The 19,512-nt window shown below is 34.3% G+C and overlaps 1 protein-coding gene across 1 annotated transcript in view; it reads right to left on the bottom strand.

Annotated features, from left to right (window-relative positions):
* The window catches only part of ARAP2 (ArfGAP with RhoGAP domain, ankyrin repeat and PH domain 2), a gene marked incomplete at both ends in the record, with an annotated part of 73,844 nt that overhangs the window by 27,526 nt on the left and 26,806 nt on the right, over positions 1-19,512 (bottom strand). Inside the window, 4 exons of the mRNA XM_029085858.1 lie at positions 1-145; positions 828-913; positions 1,672-1,871; positions 3,048-3,163. Of these exons, the coding sequence (XP_028941691.1) occupies positions 1-145; positions 828-913; positions 1,672-1,871; positions 3,048-3,163 (547 nt within the window). The remainder of the gene's footprint in view (positions 146-827; positions 914-1,671; positions 1,872-3,047; positions 3,164-19,512) is intronic.

The following is a 19,512-nucleotide window of genomic DNA, read 5'->3' as shown; positions in this document are numbered from 1 at the left end:
TTTTCCTGAATTTTCCCTCTTTGTATTTTTGTGTAATGAATTCTATCCTTTTTTCTGCAGGGGCATCCATATGCAGCTCTTCATCTGGAGGAAGATTTCCTGCCCAAAAACTGTTTGCCCTCTTATTTCCAATTATGATAAAGAGCTGGATGAGGTGCAAGAAAAAAAAACAAGTGAAATGGCATGGAAGATATGAAGCTAATCTCTAAATACTTTTCAACTGCTAAAAGTTGAAAAAGAAAGTTATTAAAGAAGAGAAGATTGCCTGCAGGAGATGGAAGCTTCTCTCAGTCATTGCCTATGGTCATCTATAAATGAATAATAAAGTCTGTGGTTATCATTTACCGTCAACAGCAACTAAGCTTTACAAGGCTAACCAGTTATAATATTTCAATACGTATTAGAAAATACCAGTAAAAGGTCAGAGAAGACTAATATATATTTTAAAGAAAACACTAATGACTCAACCCTTTCCATCAGCATATTTAACGCCCCAAGCAACTAAACTGGTAGTGTGAAGTTTTCTTTCCTTCAACCTTCCCAATATTGTCCACCATGATTGCTCTCCAAAAGCATTTTCTTTCTTTCCCCTACCAAAAACTAGATGCTTGGAGAAATACTAAGAGAAATTGTACAAATGGTTATCTAAACAAATAAATATTTTGAATGACACAAAGGTATATTATTCCCAGAAACATCAAGTTTGCTATAACACAAGCATGTTACTTAGCAGCTATATGTTCAGTTTTCTTGTGAGTAAGCAATAAATAACTCATTCACACAGTAGTTTTCAAGATGGTACAAAGAGTTAGAATATCACAACATACCTCAATAAGTTCATTGCTCCAGATGCTGGCATCCATTTTTAGACTCCGGACCTTTGAATCTCTTGGTCCTAAAGATCTATGCTGCCCTGAAAATCCAACAGTATTTTTACTTAACTAAAGGTCTTAAACTGGGTTTCTCTGCTACAGAGATAATGGAAAAAAAATCAATTAAAAATTTATTTCAACTGCTATTTTTAAAAAAGGCTGTGTTTGACATTTGAATGTAAAATAAAAGCACAAAAAAATGCCCCAAATTAAAAAAAAAAAAAAAGTGGATTGCATTTGATATTAATGAATAAAAACAGTAGGCTGTCTGATGTAGAATACTTTTGGGAGGGTTTCTTTTGAAAAAAAGCCTAGAGTTATAAACTATTTCTCTGACTCTACTACTTAAGCACATATTTAAATATAAAACATGACAGACCTAGATTTTCAGTATTATCTGAAAAAGCTATCCCTATTGGCAGTAAAATATGCCCTGATGTAATAGAATTAATACCCCAAATTTATACATTGAAAATTGTTATACTGTGGCATCCAGCCTTGCCAAAGCCAGCCATCTCCTATAAAGTGCTAGTGCATGTTAATTTCCACTAACTGTGAAGAATTATTCATCTAATGGAAACCAATCACCTTACAGTTCTGTCATTTATGCATGGAAGTGCTTTAGAATAAGGATGACCTTGGTATTGGAAGAAAATAAAAAAAGTTATGTTCACTTTTTGTTTGTCAGAACTTCCACAAAGATGTCACTGTAAAATAAAAAAGCTAATTCAAGGACATACACAGATATGCAAATATGACATTTTGTAGAGCCCACACAGCCTGTCATTAATTACTCTACCTGCACACTTCTTACAAATGACAACACAGAGATTGATGGATGCCCAGTCAGGATTAGGAGCTTTACAGTCAGCACAGCTCCTGTTGGACTCATTGAACCAAATCTTCTCAGCCACTTCATAATCAGACAGAGTTTCTGCTATTGATTGCTGCAATGCTTCAATCCAGTCTTGTTTCTCTCTTTCTGACTCTGCTGTAAAGCTGAAACAATTGACTTTTCTTTGTTATTGATCTTTATTTTAATGCTCCATTAAACATAGTCTGCAGTCTCTCTTATTTATTAATCTACACCCGAAATAACAATTAAAAAAAAAATAATCTTCCTTTACACAGATATGAATACTAAGATGAAATGTATTCTTTTGTATTTTCAGTCAATGAAAATTCCCTATGGTTTTCCCTTCAGTTTTCAACAAAACCACTACTAGCATGAGATACATAGCTTTTGTAACATTCGAGTTATGTTCCTGTGTTACTTTCAATCTTTTTTATCTTACCTCATACGAAACTTAAAGCCTGAACTTTAAGAAAAGTATAGAATGACCTAAGGAAACACAGGGAGTTACTGAGGAGTAAAAACACTAACTACAACAATCAAAAAAAAAGCTTTTCATTTAAATTGATCTTTTTGAAAAATATAAGTAATAATAAGCAAACATCAACATGGTAAAGGCTTAGGGAAAGTCAAAGAACTAGCTGTTCACCAGCCAGCCACAGATACAAATCATTGATCAAGACTAATTTACCTGCTACTCTAGTCAACTGAGAATGAAAGGAAATTCTTTGCTAACATTCAGCAAGCCGAGGAAAACAAAATGATTTCTTCTTCTCCTGCATTACTGACATTTCATTTAAGAAACACTACAACACTTAACAAAAGGCTTTTACTAGCATATGCTTTTCTTTTCCTAAAAATCATTACAAGTCATAGCATCACGCCAAGTGAAAATTTCTACTGATTCCAATTGAGGATTTCTACAAGGGATGGCAAATGATTTATTCTTTTATTTTCAAAACAAAATGCTTAATATTAAATGGATACAGCATTATTTCACTGCTGCAGTTTATTATTCTTTAAGATGGAGTCAAGTTGATAAAGTGACTTTTTTTTCTGCTTTTGCACAGAATGAACAAAGAAGGCTATATAAAAATACAAATTTGTGGGCGTCGAATGTCTAGTCAGGGAGGTAACAGATAAAACACAGAGCTAAACAAAGGAAAGAAAATCCTTCTGTTTCTTAAAAAATGCTAAGCATTAATAAAAATATTACCTTTCATCCAAACTAGATAAGTCACTGTAGTATGAAGCAAGTATTTCTTTAGTGTGTTAGTTATTTGTATATTTTGTAATGTAAACTTAAAAATTAAAGTTCTTACCTAAAGCTTTTATAAGGAGTAATTATTTCAAAAGATTGCTTTGCAGTCCGATCCACTTGTTTCACATTCGCCACATTCATAGGGATTAAAGTGATACCAAATCCTGTCTTAAAATCCTAGCGAAAAGACAATACAAGTTCGGGGGTTTATCATTCAAGAATCCAATGTGCAAAAAACAATTAAATTAACATGGTTCAAAAACCCAATGTCAGTAATACACACTTTGGCCACAACATGCCAGATCATTCTAATTCATTAATGGATAAATAAGCCTATATTAAATTTTGTCCAAATACTATGCTTCTAATTGCTAGAATGACCTTACTTGATTGTTAGTAGGAGAAAAAAAATGTACACTGTAACTACTAATAAAGGGGAAAAAAGGGTTAAATAACAGACTGCATTAAAATGTGGATCTAAAACTAGGGAAGTATCTAGCTTAAATCATGCTTTAATGACTAAATAATGTTTATACATTTTAATCTTTCTCATTGACAGCAGTTTTGTCTGCTTTTAAATAGACTGTTTTAACAAAATAAAATATATTATGTACAAAATTCTTTCTTAAACCTTTGGTCGCTCATGCTTCTGGTGTATTACACAAGCTAAATATGTCAAATGTCTTTGAAAAAAAAGTCCTATACAGCAGATAAAATAGACAAAAGGTTATCTGTGACTCAGTTATTAGAAATACGGCGCATTTTTGCCTTAAACTAAGAGATTTTTTTTTTTTTTCCTGCATAGAATAGTGTATTTAAAAAAAAAACCAATCTTACATTAACACAGTTGGGAAATAAAATGCTCAGTGAGCTTTTGTAAGGTTCTTGCAATGCATCCATTTTGGAAACACTGTTAGGCACATATGTCATCTCTGATCTATCCAGAACAGCATCAGTATCTCCTTCTTAAACTAATGTACTGTTCATCTAATGGCCATCATTTCCATGACTTTAATTTCTGGAAATATTAGTACATTTCTTGGAAACAGTAACTGCATCAGAAACAAAAACTACATCACCTGAGAAAAAGCCAAACCCACATATCTTACCATCTGCAAGATGTTTACTAAGTTACCTCTCACATAAGTATTTGGGTATGGGCTAATTAAAATATGAGCTCTGGAGAGGAAAAACTTCAGAGTTACTTGCCTAGTAAATCCATTTTTAAACCTGTATCACTTACAAGTTTATCTTCATAACATTTTCAATTTTTTAAAGTATTAAAGCTTACGTGGAGAAGATACTTCACAAAACTCTTTTCACTTCATTCCCCTATTTCAAGTATAAGCAAATAAAAATATTATTTTAGCCATGATTCATTTCATTCTGAAATAAAACACACATATTGGTCCATGCATAAGTGGAAGTACTAATTACATCACACAGATCATTGAAGAGAATTATTCCCCAAAAGGCATTACAGTGCTCATTTTAAGGGGAGATTTTTAAAATGCCATAATTTCCACTAATTAAACATAGCATGGGATAAGTCCTCTAATGTTTCCTTGTCAGACTTCTTATTAAGAATTTTTTTTTTTTTTACACGTTCTGTTACCTTTGACAGTCACAGCATAGAACCCAGCTGTGGATTTCAGCACAAACCTTTATGAAAAGTAGTAACTTTTCAACAAGTACTGTGGCTTAGCCACTCTTCATATAATATACTTTTTAATATTTCTACCTTTCTTCTACCCTCATATCCTGTAACACAGACATTTTTATTCTCCTGCCTCATCTTCAGCCCCCACTCCATCTTCCTATAAATCAATGGTTTTCATACTAACACATCTGCCTTAGAAGAGAGTTCTGTGAAACCTACAGAGTCCCTAATTCATCCTCAAAGATCAGTTCTATGGGAAAGAAGTAGGCAGAATAATCTCTTTTTGAGTATGAACTTGACACCATGCTCTGTATCAAGTGAAGTATTCTTAAAAATACTGCAGAAATATTAAATAGAGAGTTAAAAAAAAATAAACATTGAGGATAGAAAAATACTAAATTTTTAGTAGCAATGTCTTAAATCAAATGAGCAAAATGAGTAAAAAAAAAATCACCTTTAACTTTCTAGGATTAAAAGGATTGTGCTTCCGAGATGTAAATTGGATGCAGGTTTCATTTATTGGTATCAATTATTTGAAACTACTGGTATTAAGAAGTCCTGATTTAAAAATAACAGATAACAAGATTATACTTTTACTTGAACAACAATGCAATGCATTCTTTGCTTAATAAATAACAGCTGAATGATCGCCAGAAGCCATGGTTAATAGGAGTCCAATATACTCCTAGGTCCAGATTAGAGTTTACTGAAGGGAAATGATGAGCAGTGAAGACGACTGAAACGATTACTACCATATGACACCAGACCAAAAGTTCACCTAGTACAGTAGCTTCCCTTTAAGCACTTGCTACTGAGAACTGTCATAAAAAGAATGTAAGAAAAGGTACATTCTCATCTTCCCAAATAAGCTTCCAGCAATCTAAGGACTTCCAGCTCAGAAAGTCCCTGAACAGTTGCAGCAAAATCATCATACTTACTAGCTATTGACAACCTTGTCCTCGAGAAATTTCAACACATTCATGTTTTGAGGCCTCTGGAGCATCCTACTTCATAAATTTCCCAAATAATAGTTGTGCAAAAAAGTAGTTCCTTTTGTACATGTATGTTGGGGTTTTTTTGTCTGATAACAGAGAATTTCATTACATGACATCAGAGAAAAGAAACGGTAACTAAACTTTACTGATCTACCTATTCCATACTGTTCCTTCTTGAAAATCTCTGTATTTCCTTCAGTCTCTTTATTTTTTATGCCTTCAAACAGCTAGCTGAGCCCACTTTCCTTGGAGCAAAAAGGGAGCAGGCTGCATGGAAGCACACTGCAGGCCAAAGATTGCACGCATTTATGTCTGTGAAGACAGACACTAAACTTTGTTGTACTGAACTTAATGCAGAATTAAGAAAATACTCTAGAAATGAAATGCATTAATTTGAAAGTCTTGACCTAAATTTAGCTGGAGCACCAACCCTTCAAAATTTGCACACATATCCACTGTATGAATATGTATCCACATATTCACTGTATGAACAGTGCCACTGAAGAGGGAATAACTATTATCACGTTTTAAATTCAGAAAGTACGTAAGAACCTACACTCCTGAATTTCAGTGTGAGGAATGTCAGAAAGTAAGAAATTAGAAGTGACGAATCTACTTTTCAGAAGTGAAGGTGGTGGCAAATTAACCAATGTTACTGGTACAGTAGAGTGTGGCTATTTCCATAACAGTCCAAACAAACTCTTTAGAGTAACTGTACACTACTTGGCATAAGCCAGACTGTGAGCGACAGGTACATTGAAATCTAATTTTCAAGGTTCAGAATTATATGCTTTCAGGAGTGCAGTCATGTTCTCTCCTTCAGAAACAGAAGTGGGAATTGGTACGGGGAAGAAAGAAACGCTCCACTTCGAAAGATAAATTCATTCACTTTGAGTGCACAAGAGGACAATAGGGCCATTCAAGCACTATACAAAATGTACTGACAGCAAGACCAAGCAGTATCTTTCCAGAATAACAATTGTCTTACTTCTACAGACTGAAAGCTGTGTTTCAGATACATTAAACTATGTTAGACTTTCTAACAAATGAAAAAAAGTTTAAGAAGATTTGAAAGTGCACAGAGAAAGCTAAGGGTTGTTTTTGCTTTTTTTTTTTTTTTTTTTAATAGATATGCCAAATGTCTATATTTAAACCAGCATCATGAATTTGAAGAAAGGTTGAAAAATGGCTTGCCAACGAGAGTTTAAAAAAAAATAAAATCAAATTCTTTACAGATATAATAATAGATCAAAAGTATTCACTAAACAGCACAATTAACTGAAGGTTAAAAATACTAATAGGGGAAAATACTTAACTATGAGATAAGTACTGGCTTTCTGGTTGTTGTTTCTTCCTGAAGGAGGAATGATTATAATGCGTGAGTCCTGCTGTTATTATCACCCCTGTCTGGAAAAGACATAATCTATGAAAACTTGTCATCTGTATACAAACTGTGAAATTATATAGCTTCTTTTCTTTTTTTTTTTTTTTTTTAAACACACCTTTAATGTGTATCTATAAGTGCGTATCAGTGTACAAAATTGCTTTCTCTGTTCTGTATTATCTTTTCACAGGCAAAAGCTATCATGAGACTAACCTTTCTTCAATTCTATTCTGAATGAAATTCAAGGAGCTTTAAAATTCGTCACATACCTTTTCTAATATATCACTACTGTTTTACAGACACAGACATAAACACTAAGGTTAGGAAAAACTTAAGTACATGTATGAATAAAATAATGCAGCTACATCTAAACAAGTCTAATTTTCTGAGTTGCTGAACACAACTTTTTGGTATATTGTCTTAAAAAGACAGGCCTAAGCATCTTTGTCTATGGAATTCTTAAACAAGTTTGTAATCAGAGGCTGAATCTTGTGACTCTCAGTTAATGAACAGGTCTCTCCTGCAAAACTACTCTTCTCCTTGGAAAGTATAACACTTTTTTTTTCTTTTTTTTTTTACTTTTTCCCTTCTACTCAGTTTTCAACTAGTAACATTTGGGCTGGCATTCTTATTGGTTTAGTCAAACCAAAATTCATCTCAATACAAGAGTTCTAGACCTGCTGCTTGTGTTCCTCACCTTTTCCTGTTTTAGAAGTTATAATACTGTCTCTGGATGTGCTGTCTTTTCTGAATCTAACCTTACTTCCACAGTATATAAAGTTAATTAAAAAAACAAAAAACTTGCCTTAGGAAAACACCTCAGAAAAAAACAACCAAAAAACCCAAGCACAATTATAAGTTTACCCTTACCCCTCACATAAAAATTCTTGGAAATAAACCCCAAGTTTCATTTTTAAGGTTAACTAACTCTATTATTGTCACATTAGAAATATCACTCCATAGTTTAATCTCAGTTTTTGCTGGAGGACTAAGGGGATAACAGCAACAGCAGAGAAAAACGAAAATTGCTGCCATGATTTCAAGAGAATGTATTTCTACATAAAGACACACATTCATATACATACATGTGTAAATATTTATTTGCAGTATATTTTGAAATACAGAAGCACAAGACTCTGAAGTACAGAAATAGTACTGGTGTACGCCAGGAGCATAGCACTTTTGGAAACTGCTACATCAACTGAGTATTCTTACTGCACATCAGCTTCCCTCCTGTCAATTAAGAGATCATGGTCCCTTTGCATTTTTTTATCTTTGGCTGTCAGATCTTGAAGTCATGCAATATTTAAGGATGTGTGTGCAGACGCACATATAATAAGGCTCCAATAATGGAGGTACCAAATAATACAACAGGAAAAATAGACTACATATAAACATATATATATATATGCATACATAAGTATATGTACCTTTATATAAGCACATGTTAGAGTTTGGTTTTGGTATTTTTTTTTTAAACATTCATCTTTCTTACCTTCCTACCACTGATCTACGAAAGGCCCATCCATATTTCTGACACTACTTTTGTCCGACTGGCCATACACAGAATGTGCTTGACTTTTAATCACGATATCTCTGAACAGAGTTACAAAATATGACCCTTGAATTTACCTTTGCTATTTGCAATAGCTCTTTAGGTTTACTTGGGGAAGCTACCATAAAGTTTGTAACTAAGACTTATTTCTGAAAGATCTGGGGATTCCCTTAACAATTTAACATGTTTTAGACTTTTCCTCTTGTCTTTCATTCTAGCCCCATGGCATTTGATTCCCTTCAAACAATCAAATCATTCCAGACAGATTAACTAGAATCCTTCAGATAAAGCAATCATAGTTTCTTTCCTCTCCTCCTTAATTAGAGGTATATATTTCAGCCTTTTAGGCTAGTAAGGAAGGCTAATTTCTGCAAGAGAAAGGTGGGAAAAAATTGTTTACATGTTAATGAAAAATTAAGATCTATTTAAGTATTACAGTTTGAGAAACAGTGACTAGTAATGTAGTTATTTCTTTGATGATATTAATTATTCTCCACAAGCTTATATTGATTTCCTCTCCTTTCAAACAATACTTAGGCTTAACCTCCTCCATTACTTTTCTTCAGGCTTTTCAAATCTTTAGAGATTTATGTCCCTCATCACAGCCTAAAAATCTTTTAATATAGATTTTAGGCAATATTTACATATCATGGATTGGAATAAAAACCTCCATGAGAAAAGAAATATGTACTCTCTTAGTCTTTCTAATGAGGTCTCAAAATGAAACTGCAGTGAAGCATATAGTATATAATTACACACACCAAAAAAATTGATGTTAAAAGAACATGAAGTTTGCCAACTCAAGCCCTGATGAGCAAGGAGATGCTAGAATTCAAGCTGTCTGTGCACATTAACTCTGTTGCTCTGTGCTCATCTGTTATGATATGTGAGGCAGTCAGATCATCAATTTTAGGTTCTTTACTTAGCTAAGCAAAATTTGAGCTATTATTGCAAAACATGTTGCAATGACAACCTGACATCCTTAATTCTCGAGGTTAAAAAGAAAGAAGAGAGCAAAAGGCAAGAAGGGACATTTAGATTAGCTTTAGTCAGTGTCATGCCGTAGGCTTGTTTGCAGTGGAGTGTATTGGATATGCTACTGGAGGACATCCAATCCACAACACTCCACATCATTACATAATAAAGAAATCTAGTACATGTACTTTGAGATGGCTCTATGATGAAAGCCAACAAATAAGAAGTGGGGACAACAGAGATCTGTTTCAAAAATGCATTCCCAACCATCACTCTAAGGTAGTTATAACCTTAGATGTCACTTTTCATATAAGTTACAAATCTCTCTATTCACTTACTACAGAAGTAATTCAGAATCCTCACTTCAGCAGCTATGTGTGTGTATGTTGCAGTATCAGTACAATTTTAAATCACTTGATTACGCACCATCAGGCCCATGCTTTGCTTGTTGCATGGGTTGTTAGGGCCTATCTTTGCTTTTCCTAGTTTCTATTCTGTGTAAATCAAAAGCCTTAGCATACAGTCATTTCACTGTACATTATTCATTTCCTAGTACCTGACTTTATGCTTTAGGGTTTTGATTTGCAGAGCTGCTGAGCAACTGGAACTTCAGCCGAGACCGATGAAAACAGTATTTTGAGCAGGTATGGACTTTCATAACAAACATTCCTTCCCAACCACCCATAAAAGATAGAGAAAAAAAAAAAGAGAATGCAAAATATATAGATATTGTAATCATTCATTCTGTTTCTTGGAATTGTGTTGTTATATGGAGGAGGCAATCATGTTCCTTTCCCTAACAGGAACTGATGAAAAATAAGTTGATAATTGTTCCTCAAATAGCCAAAACCAGCAATTATTGACCATTTCCTCACAGAACATTCCTTAATTAGTGAAGGATTCTTTCTGTAAGGCACTTTTCAACAGTGTGCAATAAAAAAGGCACATGTTACTCCATGAAAAGAAATTAAAACAGTTACTAAGTAAACAATGCATTGAATGAGGTAGTGATCCTGTGGAAGAAAACAGCATATTATAGTATCTACCACACAAAATTAAATTTTATATATTCAGTTGGATGAAGTTAAGGGTTTAGAAGTAAGTCCAGTTTTCCCATGTTCAGAGTAGCTGCACAAATCTGTAATCCCGGTAATGTTATTTCACAGAGACCTTTGAATTTTCACATGTTTTTAGCTAAATTATCCAAAAAAATTAATCTCACACAATCACAGGAACATCTTTCTCCCTACCTAACCCCAAGCAGGTTTTTACTCTAGATAGATGCTTGGCTTCAATCAAATTCAACACAATAGCAGCCACTGAATACCTCAGGTCTTAACACGATGTAAGGATTTAAGTCAGAGTAGAGGACATGGACTCTAAGTTTCCCCTCTCCCCTCCTCTCCAGTCCCAGAAGGAAAGGCTTTAGTGTATGGCCACAGTGAATTAAGACAAGATGATGCAATCTGGAAAGAGATGTTCAAAGACAACAGCTACAATCAAATACATACATACATGAAAAGCTTCAATTTCTTCGTCATCAGAAACAAAGCAGGAAAGTGACAACAGAGAGGAGAGGAAAAGTTATAATTACAAATATTCACAAGTTTCTCACTTGTGCAGAAACATGCTTTCAGGGAAGGGGCAGGTGGGGGAAATTAATGCTACAACCATGTCTTGTCGTTACAAATAATTTGTGTGTCATTTAGTGATGGTTCAATAACCTTTTCATTATTTCTTTTGAATGAGATGTTGCATCAATGTGAGGAGCTGAATTCTACATTAAATTGTACATTCTAACACAAAGCAATTTAAAGTTATTACTGTAGACTGCGTGACTTAAAGGTACCATAGTCGTCTGCATTGCTGCTTTAGAAAATTATTGGAAGGACTGAATGCTTCAACTGCTCTACAATGTAGAGTTCAGCTAAGGTACAGAAAGTATGATTCAGACCATACTCCATTCTGCTTGCACATGCTTTCTTTTTCTTCTCAACTCAATATACTAGGAAAGCAACAGTTTCATATCCGAGGCACACAAGACAGAAAGAACCAAACTATCAAAAGCAAGCTGGTAATACTGCATACAAAACCTGCCTTGCTATCTTCCCAAATACCCCAGCAGATATAGAGCAAGAGAGACAAAACTGCTCTCTTTGTTGCCAACCTCACATAACCACGTGAAAGACAAGTGCAGACAAATCTCAAATTTGAACAATTACAGTAACTCCCTTCCAGGAAAGCTCTTCTGCAGCAAGGAGCTCATTCAGAAATCAGCTTCGTATTACCTAGAGAGGCTGAATCAACTACAGCATGCCTGGGCTGTGGTCTTTACTTTTGCTGCTTTACGAAACATCACATGATCATGACATGCAGATAGAGCAGCTAAATAAAAATGGAAGCAAAATTCAAAGCCTGTCATGAGCAAGTGCAGCCTATATTCAACGCTTTAACCTTTATTCTTATTCCAATGGCCATTTATAGCACTGCCTCATATTAAGAGACAATCATGTTCCTTAAGATACACAAGTCCTATCACATGGAAATTCATCCCATTTCAGAGTTCATTTCTTGCTACTCACTTCACACATTTTTTATGCCAAAGGGATGCCAGTTTAATATATGCAAAACCTATTATCACCTGGAAAATCCTCAATTTTCTTCACTTTTCTTGTTTGATTCCTTCCACCTGCCTATGATTTTCTTTTTCTTTTAATTTAGATGAAATATGTACCCCTATAGCAACCATCTCAAAATCACACATAGTTTTAAACACTTCTCCTGTAATGAGCACCCAAAGCACCTCTTGTTGACACAAAGACTTTTTAAACATAGCTATTACTACTAAAATTTGAAGTAGCCATCTGGACTCTTCTCTGGAAGTGCTCCACAACTGGAAACTTTCTTGGAAGATTTATCAAAACTGTTCTCTGGAGACCAGAAGGATTGGTGTATTTTAAAAGTACGACGGACAGTTACGGTTTTTTGAATTCACATCTGTATAATTTTCTTGCTGAAGCTTTACATACTCATTGAAGATCTTGTTAGGTAGTCATAGTCCAGACAAACTGATAACAAAGTGTTTGAACTCTAGAGGAAGGACAGATTGTGAACATTTTAAAATTTTGAACGGTGGTCATGCAAAAATGATGAACCTCTTTATAGACCTTTTATGTACAGTTGTTACTGTATAATAGAAAAAACTGGTACAATACCCACACTGGCAAAGATCCCCTAATGAACCAAGAAAATCTCCAAATAATGGAGTTCGTGCTTTCTTACAAATTTACCTGTGGAGATAAACAAATATGACACTGACCAGTAAAAAGTATAACTGACCAGGCACAATGCTTTTATTTATTGACAGCAAACAGTAACGTGCTGAGACAATTAGTCCTCACTATATATATATATATAAAATCTTATTTTGTTTACTACCTCCAACTTTAGTAAAGTAAAATTTAATTTATGACATCATACTTCACAAGTAAAAATAATTCCTAATTTTTCCTTTAATAAGTATTAGCAAAAGTAACATTTTCTCATGGAGAAAGTTTTCCAAAGCTTTTTTTACTCATGAATCTGATCTTCAAGTAACCTGCAAAATTCAAAATACTTACAAAGAAGAATTAATTTTTTTAAAAAGTATATATTTTAACACATTTAACAGCATCTCTGGCTTTCTGAGTACCCTAAATACCAAACAAATTCCTTTTTATCGTAAATGGATCACTATGGGATTTCCCTCCTGATGTTAATAAAAAGTAACAGTTCAGATTTTTGATCCTGTCAAACTGAATGATACTTCTGAAATGATGCAAATTGCAACAAAACACACACACAAAATCTTATTAGGAGTATTTTAATGAAATACAAAAAGCTCTGCACTAAACAGTACTGTTTCCAGCTAGGGAGAGTTTAGACACCTGCTGTTCAAAGAGCTATGAAGAGAAAATTTGCACTTTAAAAAGTGACATTATGATCTTTAATTTAAGAGGGGGAAAAAAAAAAATAAAAGTTGATGACAGTACAGACCCACACAAAAGCTTTTGGTCAGATGGTATAAATTCTCAATTGTTTAAGAAATATTCACCCTAGAAGAAAGGAGACATTAAACCACAGCAAATTTCAGATTTTCTTAAAATTTGAAATTCAGAAACTTCTGAAATATCTGAACCAAAATAGCAAAATAAATCTTCTTAGGAAAAACATAAATACCTATGTAATAGAAGAACTATATTTTGAGTGTGTGTATGCATGCACAGTAACTTTGAAGAAAGTGTCTTAGACTCCATGGAGCTACAGACATTTTCCAGAAGCCAGTATAAAGCAGCAACTTCCCACTAATGCCTAGAATCGGAAACCAAATGAGACCAAACTATGGTTTGTCAATTCTTCCCACTTCTGTAATATTTATTCTAAAACAGTGAAGGGACAGTAGCACCAATAAATTTGCCACATTCTTCTGTGCCTGGACCAAGAGAGGGCTGATGCCATGACAACAGCAGTGCTGCACAGTGGATTTTGATAAACAGAAATCTTTCCTAACCTAGTCAATCATTTCAGCATTTTCTCTCCTGGGAAGACATCCTCCATACATTTAGTACAACCAAAAATAGAGTGGATTTGGTTGGTTGGTTTTAGTTTTAAAGAAAAAAAATTATTCTGCTGGCTTTAGATTCACATATAATAATTTGTCTCTATAGACAAAAAAAGATCAAAATAGCTGATGCATGCACAGAAAGTATTTTGATTTTTTCATAAAGCAAAATCACTATCAGACACACATACAGCTACTGCTTAGCAGCTATTCACTTTCATATTTGCCTAGGCTTTTTCTCATGAAGGTAATGATTCCACATAAAGAAAACACTTAGTATAAAAGTAAATATGTAAAACTGTCACAAATCAATGCAGTTTACAAATATTCAATCTATTTTTCACTGCTTAAATAGCTAGAGTATTAAATGCTTATAGAGTTTACTGAGCTCCTGTAAATCCATCATAAATAAGTTTTATTATGAGTTTATATAAAAGCCATTGGCATTTGGTTTTGGTGATTTTTTTTTTTCAATTTTAATTTTACAATTATTAAAGCTAAGAGCAACCATCACAGCTACACAATTTAACCAAAGGCATTCACAATTTAAATAAATAATAATCCCATACAATTACAGAGAAGCTATTCAAACATTTTTATGATTGCCAGAAATAAAAAAAGGGTCTAGCTCTAAAGTATCTGCACTATACTCATGTTTCAGGATTGAGTCTAGAATTACTATAGCCTTACTGAACCAAAATGCCTTTGTCTTAATTAACAGTCTTAATTTTTATATCAGCCTTCCAAAACTCAAGAGTTATGAGCCAGAAGCACCTCATGTAAAAACCAAGTAAATTCAAGCTTGCAATGAAATTATTTTCTGCTAATGAGAAGCTAACATCCAACAGAAAAATATAAACTGTTTGTACAAATAGGGAGCAACCATACGCTAAAGAAAATACTATGACAAATTAAAAGTTAAAAGCCAACAACAACAAAAAAACCCCAAACCTTAAAAACCCCACAACACACTTCTCTCGAATAGCCTTCATATCATACTCTATGTTACTAACTAGAGAGCTAGCTGGTAAAAAGAACACTAAAAAAATTACATGACCTTTAAACAAATTATTTTCATTTATCATTTCTATATTTATCTTCTGTTTGTTTCACTGAGCTTCCCGTTGTCACACAACAAACAATACAGGAAGGTCTTGTAGGACCCAGAATAAGCCACAGACACAAGGCTCCCTTATAGTGTAATGATTCCACCCGTCTCCTGTATTCTTTTCACTTCTCAGGTCTCACTCCCATCCACCTCCTTACACAAGAAAGAAATAAATCTTGCTTATCTGAATTTAATGAGAGACTGAAAAAGCAAAACTTGTCAATAGCAGTGTTAACCCAGTTTCAGAGCACATTCTTGGGGTGGGGAGTGGGAGGAGGGTGGCAATGGTCCTTGATCACTACTTAAACTGTTATTCTAAAAGCATTAATAAACTCTGAGTAATTTAGCAAACAGAAGCTTAACTTTCACATTTTGCAAGTTTACAAATTTGTTTTCTCAGTATTATATTAGAATAGCTTTCAAAATCATGCAATAATAAAACATAAAAATTATTTTGAATCATACACATATTACAATGTTCAGAAAAGTCAAGATGCCTTACAAATCAAGAATTTGAATCGAGAACAGTACCTACAGTAGCACTTTGTTCAGGAAGAGACAAAAAAGTGAAGCATTGATTTACAGCCTGATCTAACAGTGACATCCTGACCCAGACACCAGCAAACCGAACCCATTTCATGTCATGGTGAAGCGCAGCTATGAAAAAGTTGTTCTAGTTCATAACTGAAGGTACTCAGGTGCATCTCATACCACAAAAGTTGCATCAAAATCGCAAAGCCTTGATCAAGATAACACTGTAAAAGAACCTCACAAACAGTAAAACAGAACTAGAATTTAAATTACAAAATCGCTCAATTTCAGAATATTCAGGAAGCAAATAGTGGCATTTTGTAACAGTTGTGGGTGAGGAGGCTTGTAACATGCTACAGTGACTTCTGAGAATATAATATCTTCCAAAAAAATCATCCTATATTAGCAAGAATGGGCAGCTGCAACCTGCAATCACACTGAAGTTAGAAGAAGGTATATTTTCCTGGCATGACCATACCTTTCAAGAAACTAGGACAAACAGGAATTCAGGAATGAAACAATACTGGAGTAAATTAAAAACTGGCAATGCTGACATTAAAGGCAAAGCTGCAACTGACAGTCACAGAGCTCGAGATTCACCCCACATATCTTTGTTTAGATCCTACAAGCAACAGCTTCCCTTAAACTGTCTTGTATATACTGAAAATGCATCTTTTAACTCTTCCATTTAGAAGAACAACTACCTAGAAAAAAATCTGCACAGGCCTCTTGAGGTTAATTTCAAAATGCATCTGCATGCAGTGTAGGAGAATGAAATTTAGGTCTGTAGATGAAAGACCAGCACAATTAGAAGACCTGAACAGCCAGAACTAGAGAATCATGCAGAACTGTGATAACATCTTCTCATTTTGTACCTACAGTGCACTCTATTAACCTTTATTTTTTCTTCTACCTGCAAAATTCCGGTACAGCTCCATCTGCATATATTAAGAGATATGTTTCTGATACTCCATACCTCATCAATGAGAGGATGAAGAAATACAGTCTCTGAAACAGAGCTTTGTGTGAATGTAACCCTTTAATTTCCATATTAGCATTTATTGTTGAGAATACCAATAAAGACATACAAGTTTCACATCTAAACTGCTAATTATACACATTTACCCTAAGTAAGTGCAAGCACCTAAGATCATCCTCAAATCAGGCTTCTAAGTTTTACCAGCTTTACACTGATATTAGATAAAACCAGAAAAGACTAAGTAAGTTATACATCGTCCTTTTTTTAGCTGTAGAAGGAAAGTGAGAAACCTGTAATCATTCCTGTGCATTAGGTATTTACAGAGCACACAGAAAATACAGAGAAACAGCTGATGTATTTATTCATGGTGAAATAAGCTATTTCTAGATAAGTCACATAAAAATGGCAGGTACCTCTGCTATTTGATTGGTTTGTTTTAAACAAAATAAGACAAAAGATGCCAGAATCCCCCATGCTTCTCTTGGTGAAAAAAAAAAAAAAAAAAAAAAGTGCAGGGTGAAACAAAGCAACCTGGAAGTCAGAATCCATCTCCTACCAAGGCATCAGTGATGACCAGTCAGCATTGTCTCCTTTCATTCTCTCATGGTTATTCAGGACTAATGAATTTTGCCTTGATCAGTTTCTCAGCTTTCATTATGACCCCCATCTCCTGGCTCATCAGCTTTCTTGCAGCCCAGTAAATTGTCAGCTGCTCAGTTCCTTCAGGGGAGAGAAGCGAGAGTCAATTGTAATAATGGGCTGCAATTACTCCTGCATTGCAGGAACTGAGCTGCTGTTGCTGACTGCTGTCATTTTATCTGCCTTTGAACCTCTTTATGACCCCATGGCAAGGAATTACAGCCCTCAGCTGGAAAACACATCACACATCTCATCATCACACAACATCCTGCAGAGCCTCTCAAACAAGTGCCAGGCAGGCTGACTGTGGAACAGGAAGCAGTATACAAAGTCATAGTAATTATACTAATGCAGCCACTTTGTTTTAAGACCTTTTTCAAACCTCGCCTACATATCTCTAACACAGCTCTGCACACCGGACTTAGACTGTAGACATGTAAAAATGTGGAAAAATAGAGTATAGTGGATACAGACTCCTTTGCCTAGATGTAGCATACAGAAACCTGTACAATTTGAAAACATTGGACATTACAAGACAGAGACAATTTTGCCATAATCAAAATGGAGTCACATCCTATCAACAGCAGTAATTTGTTTTGTTTTGTTTTGTTTTTCAAATAGCCCATCTTACCTTAAACAAAGAAATGGTCAGGAGCTGTAATACTCAATTAAATATTATATATCACAATTGCCAAAAGAATTGTCAAAGTCAATAAGTACAGTGTTTATCTTCATAAGTAAACACTGACACTCATCAGCCATTGCATTCTTTGGCTCAATATTTTTTCCAAAGCAACTTTTCTTGGAAATACTGCAGAAGTACAACATAAAGGTCCCCAAAGGAGGAAAAACAAAACAAAACAAAACAAAACAAAAAAACCCACGCAACCCAAAAAAGTTGTTTGAAATGCTCAAAACATACTAACATTGCTAGGCATTACTTTAAATACAAACAAGATTATTTCCGCCTTTTATTTCCTGAATCAGTGCTTTTCATGTTCTCTATTATTACGCTGAATATATTTTCCTTCTTAACCACTGTCCAGGCCTGTTCACATAGTTCTCCAGCAGCCCACTGTCAATCATTTTGGCAACCTTCCACCTTAAGTGAAGTTAAGAAAGCTTGATTTTTGCTATAACTCAGTTCACGTAACATTTTTCAAACATTTCTTTACAAGTGTTAGATATCAATCAATCAATCATCCTAGTGGATCTAAGGCAGGGTGGGGGAAGAGTCTGACCTACATGTTGAGATGGAAATAATGGAAATAACTTTTGAGTGAATGTTTTCTGGAAATATCTGTAAGATCATGAATTTTAATTAACGAGTTTTAAAATATGCCATCTCTTACAAGATATTATTTTGCATACACAATATTTAAGAGGGAGAATTTCATTTAATAACAATGGCATTGAAGTGTTTCATAAGGCAATAATTCAGTTTGAGTTGATTAAGTTCAAATTTCTTGGTCTAGCAATTTATCAACCAAGGACAGAAATTATTGCTGAGAAAGCACACTGGGGTATTCCTCACATTCTTACTACACTGTAAATCATAAATTCCCTTCCTTTTGCTGTAAGGAAGGTGCATTTATTTAGAATAAAGTTTGTAGATTTAAGACATGGGAGTAAAGACAATAATGCTTATTGTCTGAACAATGCCATACTGCTCCAAACAACACAAAGAAACCAGCACAAATGAAAAATAATTTATTTAACATCCAAAAGATTAAGATGTCACTTAAGCTACAATGATTTTAAAGTTCTCGGCATTTTAAAGATCATCTTTATAACGTTTATTTTAAACCATCCATGGTGCATAACTGATGAAAACTCAGCAAAGATACTGCTCACATTTCCAGTGCACACTGCAGAAGACAACAGTTTTGGAGCAAGTGTCCACTGTTTGTTTAATTGTTTCCAATAAAAAAAGGTGGGGGGATGAAGTGTATAAAAGAAAAAAAAGAAAAAAAAAAAAGGGAGGAGGATAACTACAAATTCTGGGCATCTTAAACTCCAATATTCCTTACTCCGATGAGCTCCAACAGAGACTGAAGTGAGACCACCCAGTCTTGAATATCATCATAACAACAGAAGTCC

This window comes from Antrostomus carolinensis, unplaced genomic scaffold (assembly GCF_000700745.2).
Source record: "Antrostomus carolinensis isolate BGI_N321 unplaced genomic scaffold, ASM70074v2 scaffold2687, whole genome shotgun sequence".
NCBI classification, from domain to species: Eukaryota; Metazoa; Chordata; class Aves; order Caprimulgiformes; family Caprimulgidae; genus Antrostomus; species Antrostomus carolinensis.
Note: the sequence above shows the minus strand (reverse complement) of the source record. Positions and strands in the feature narration are given on the sequence as shown.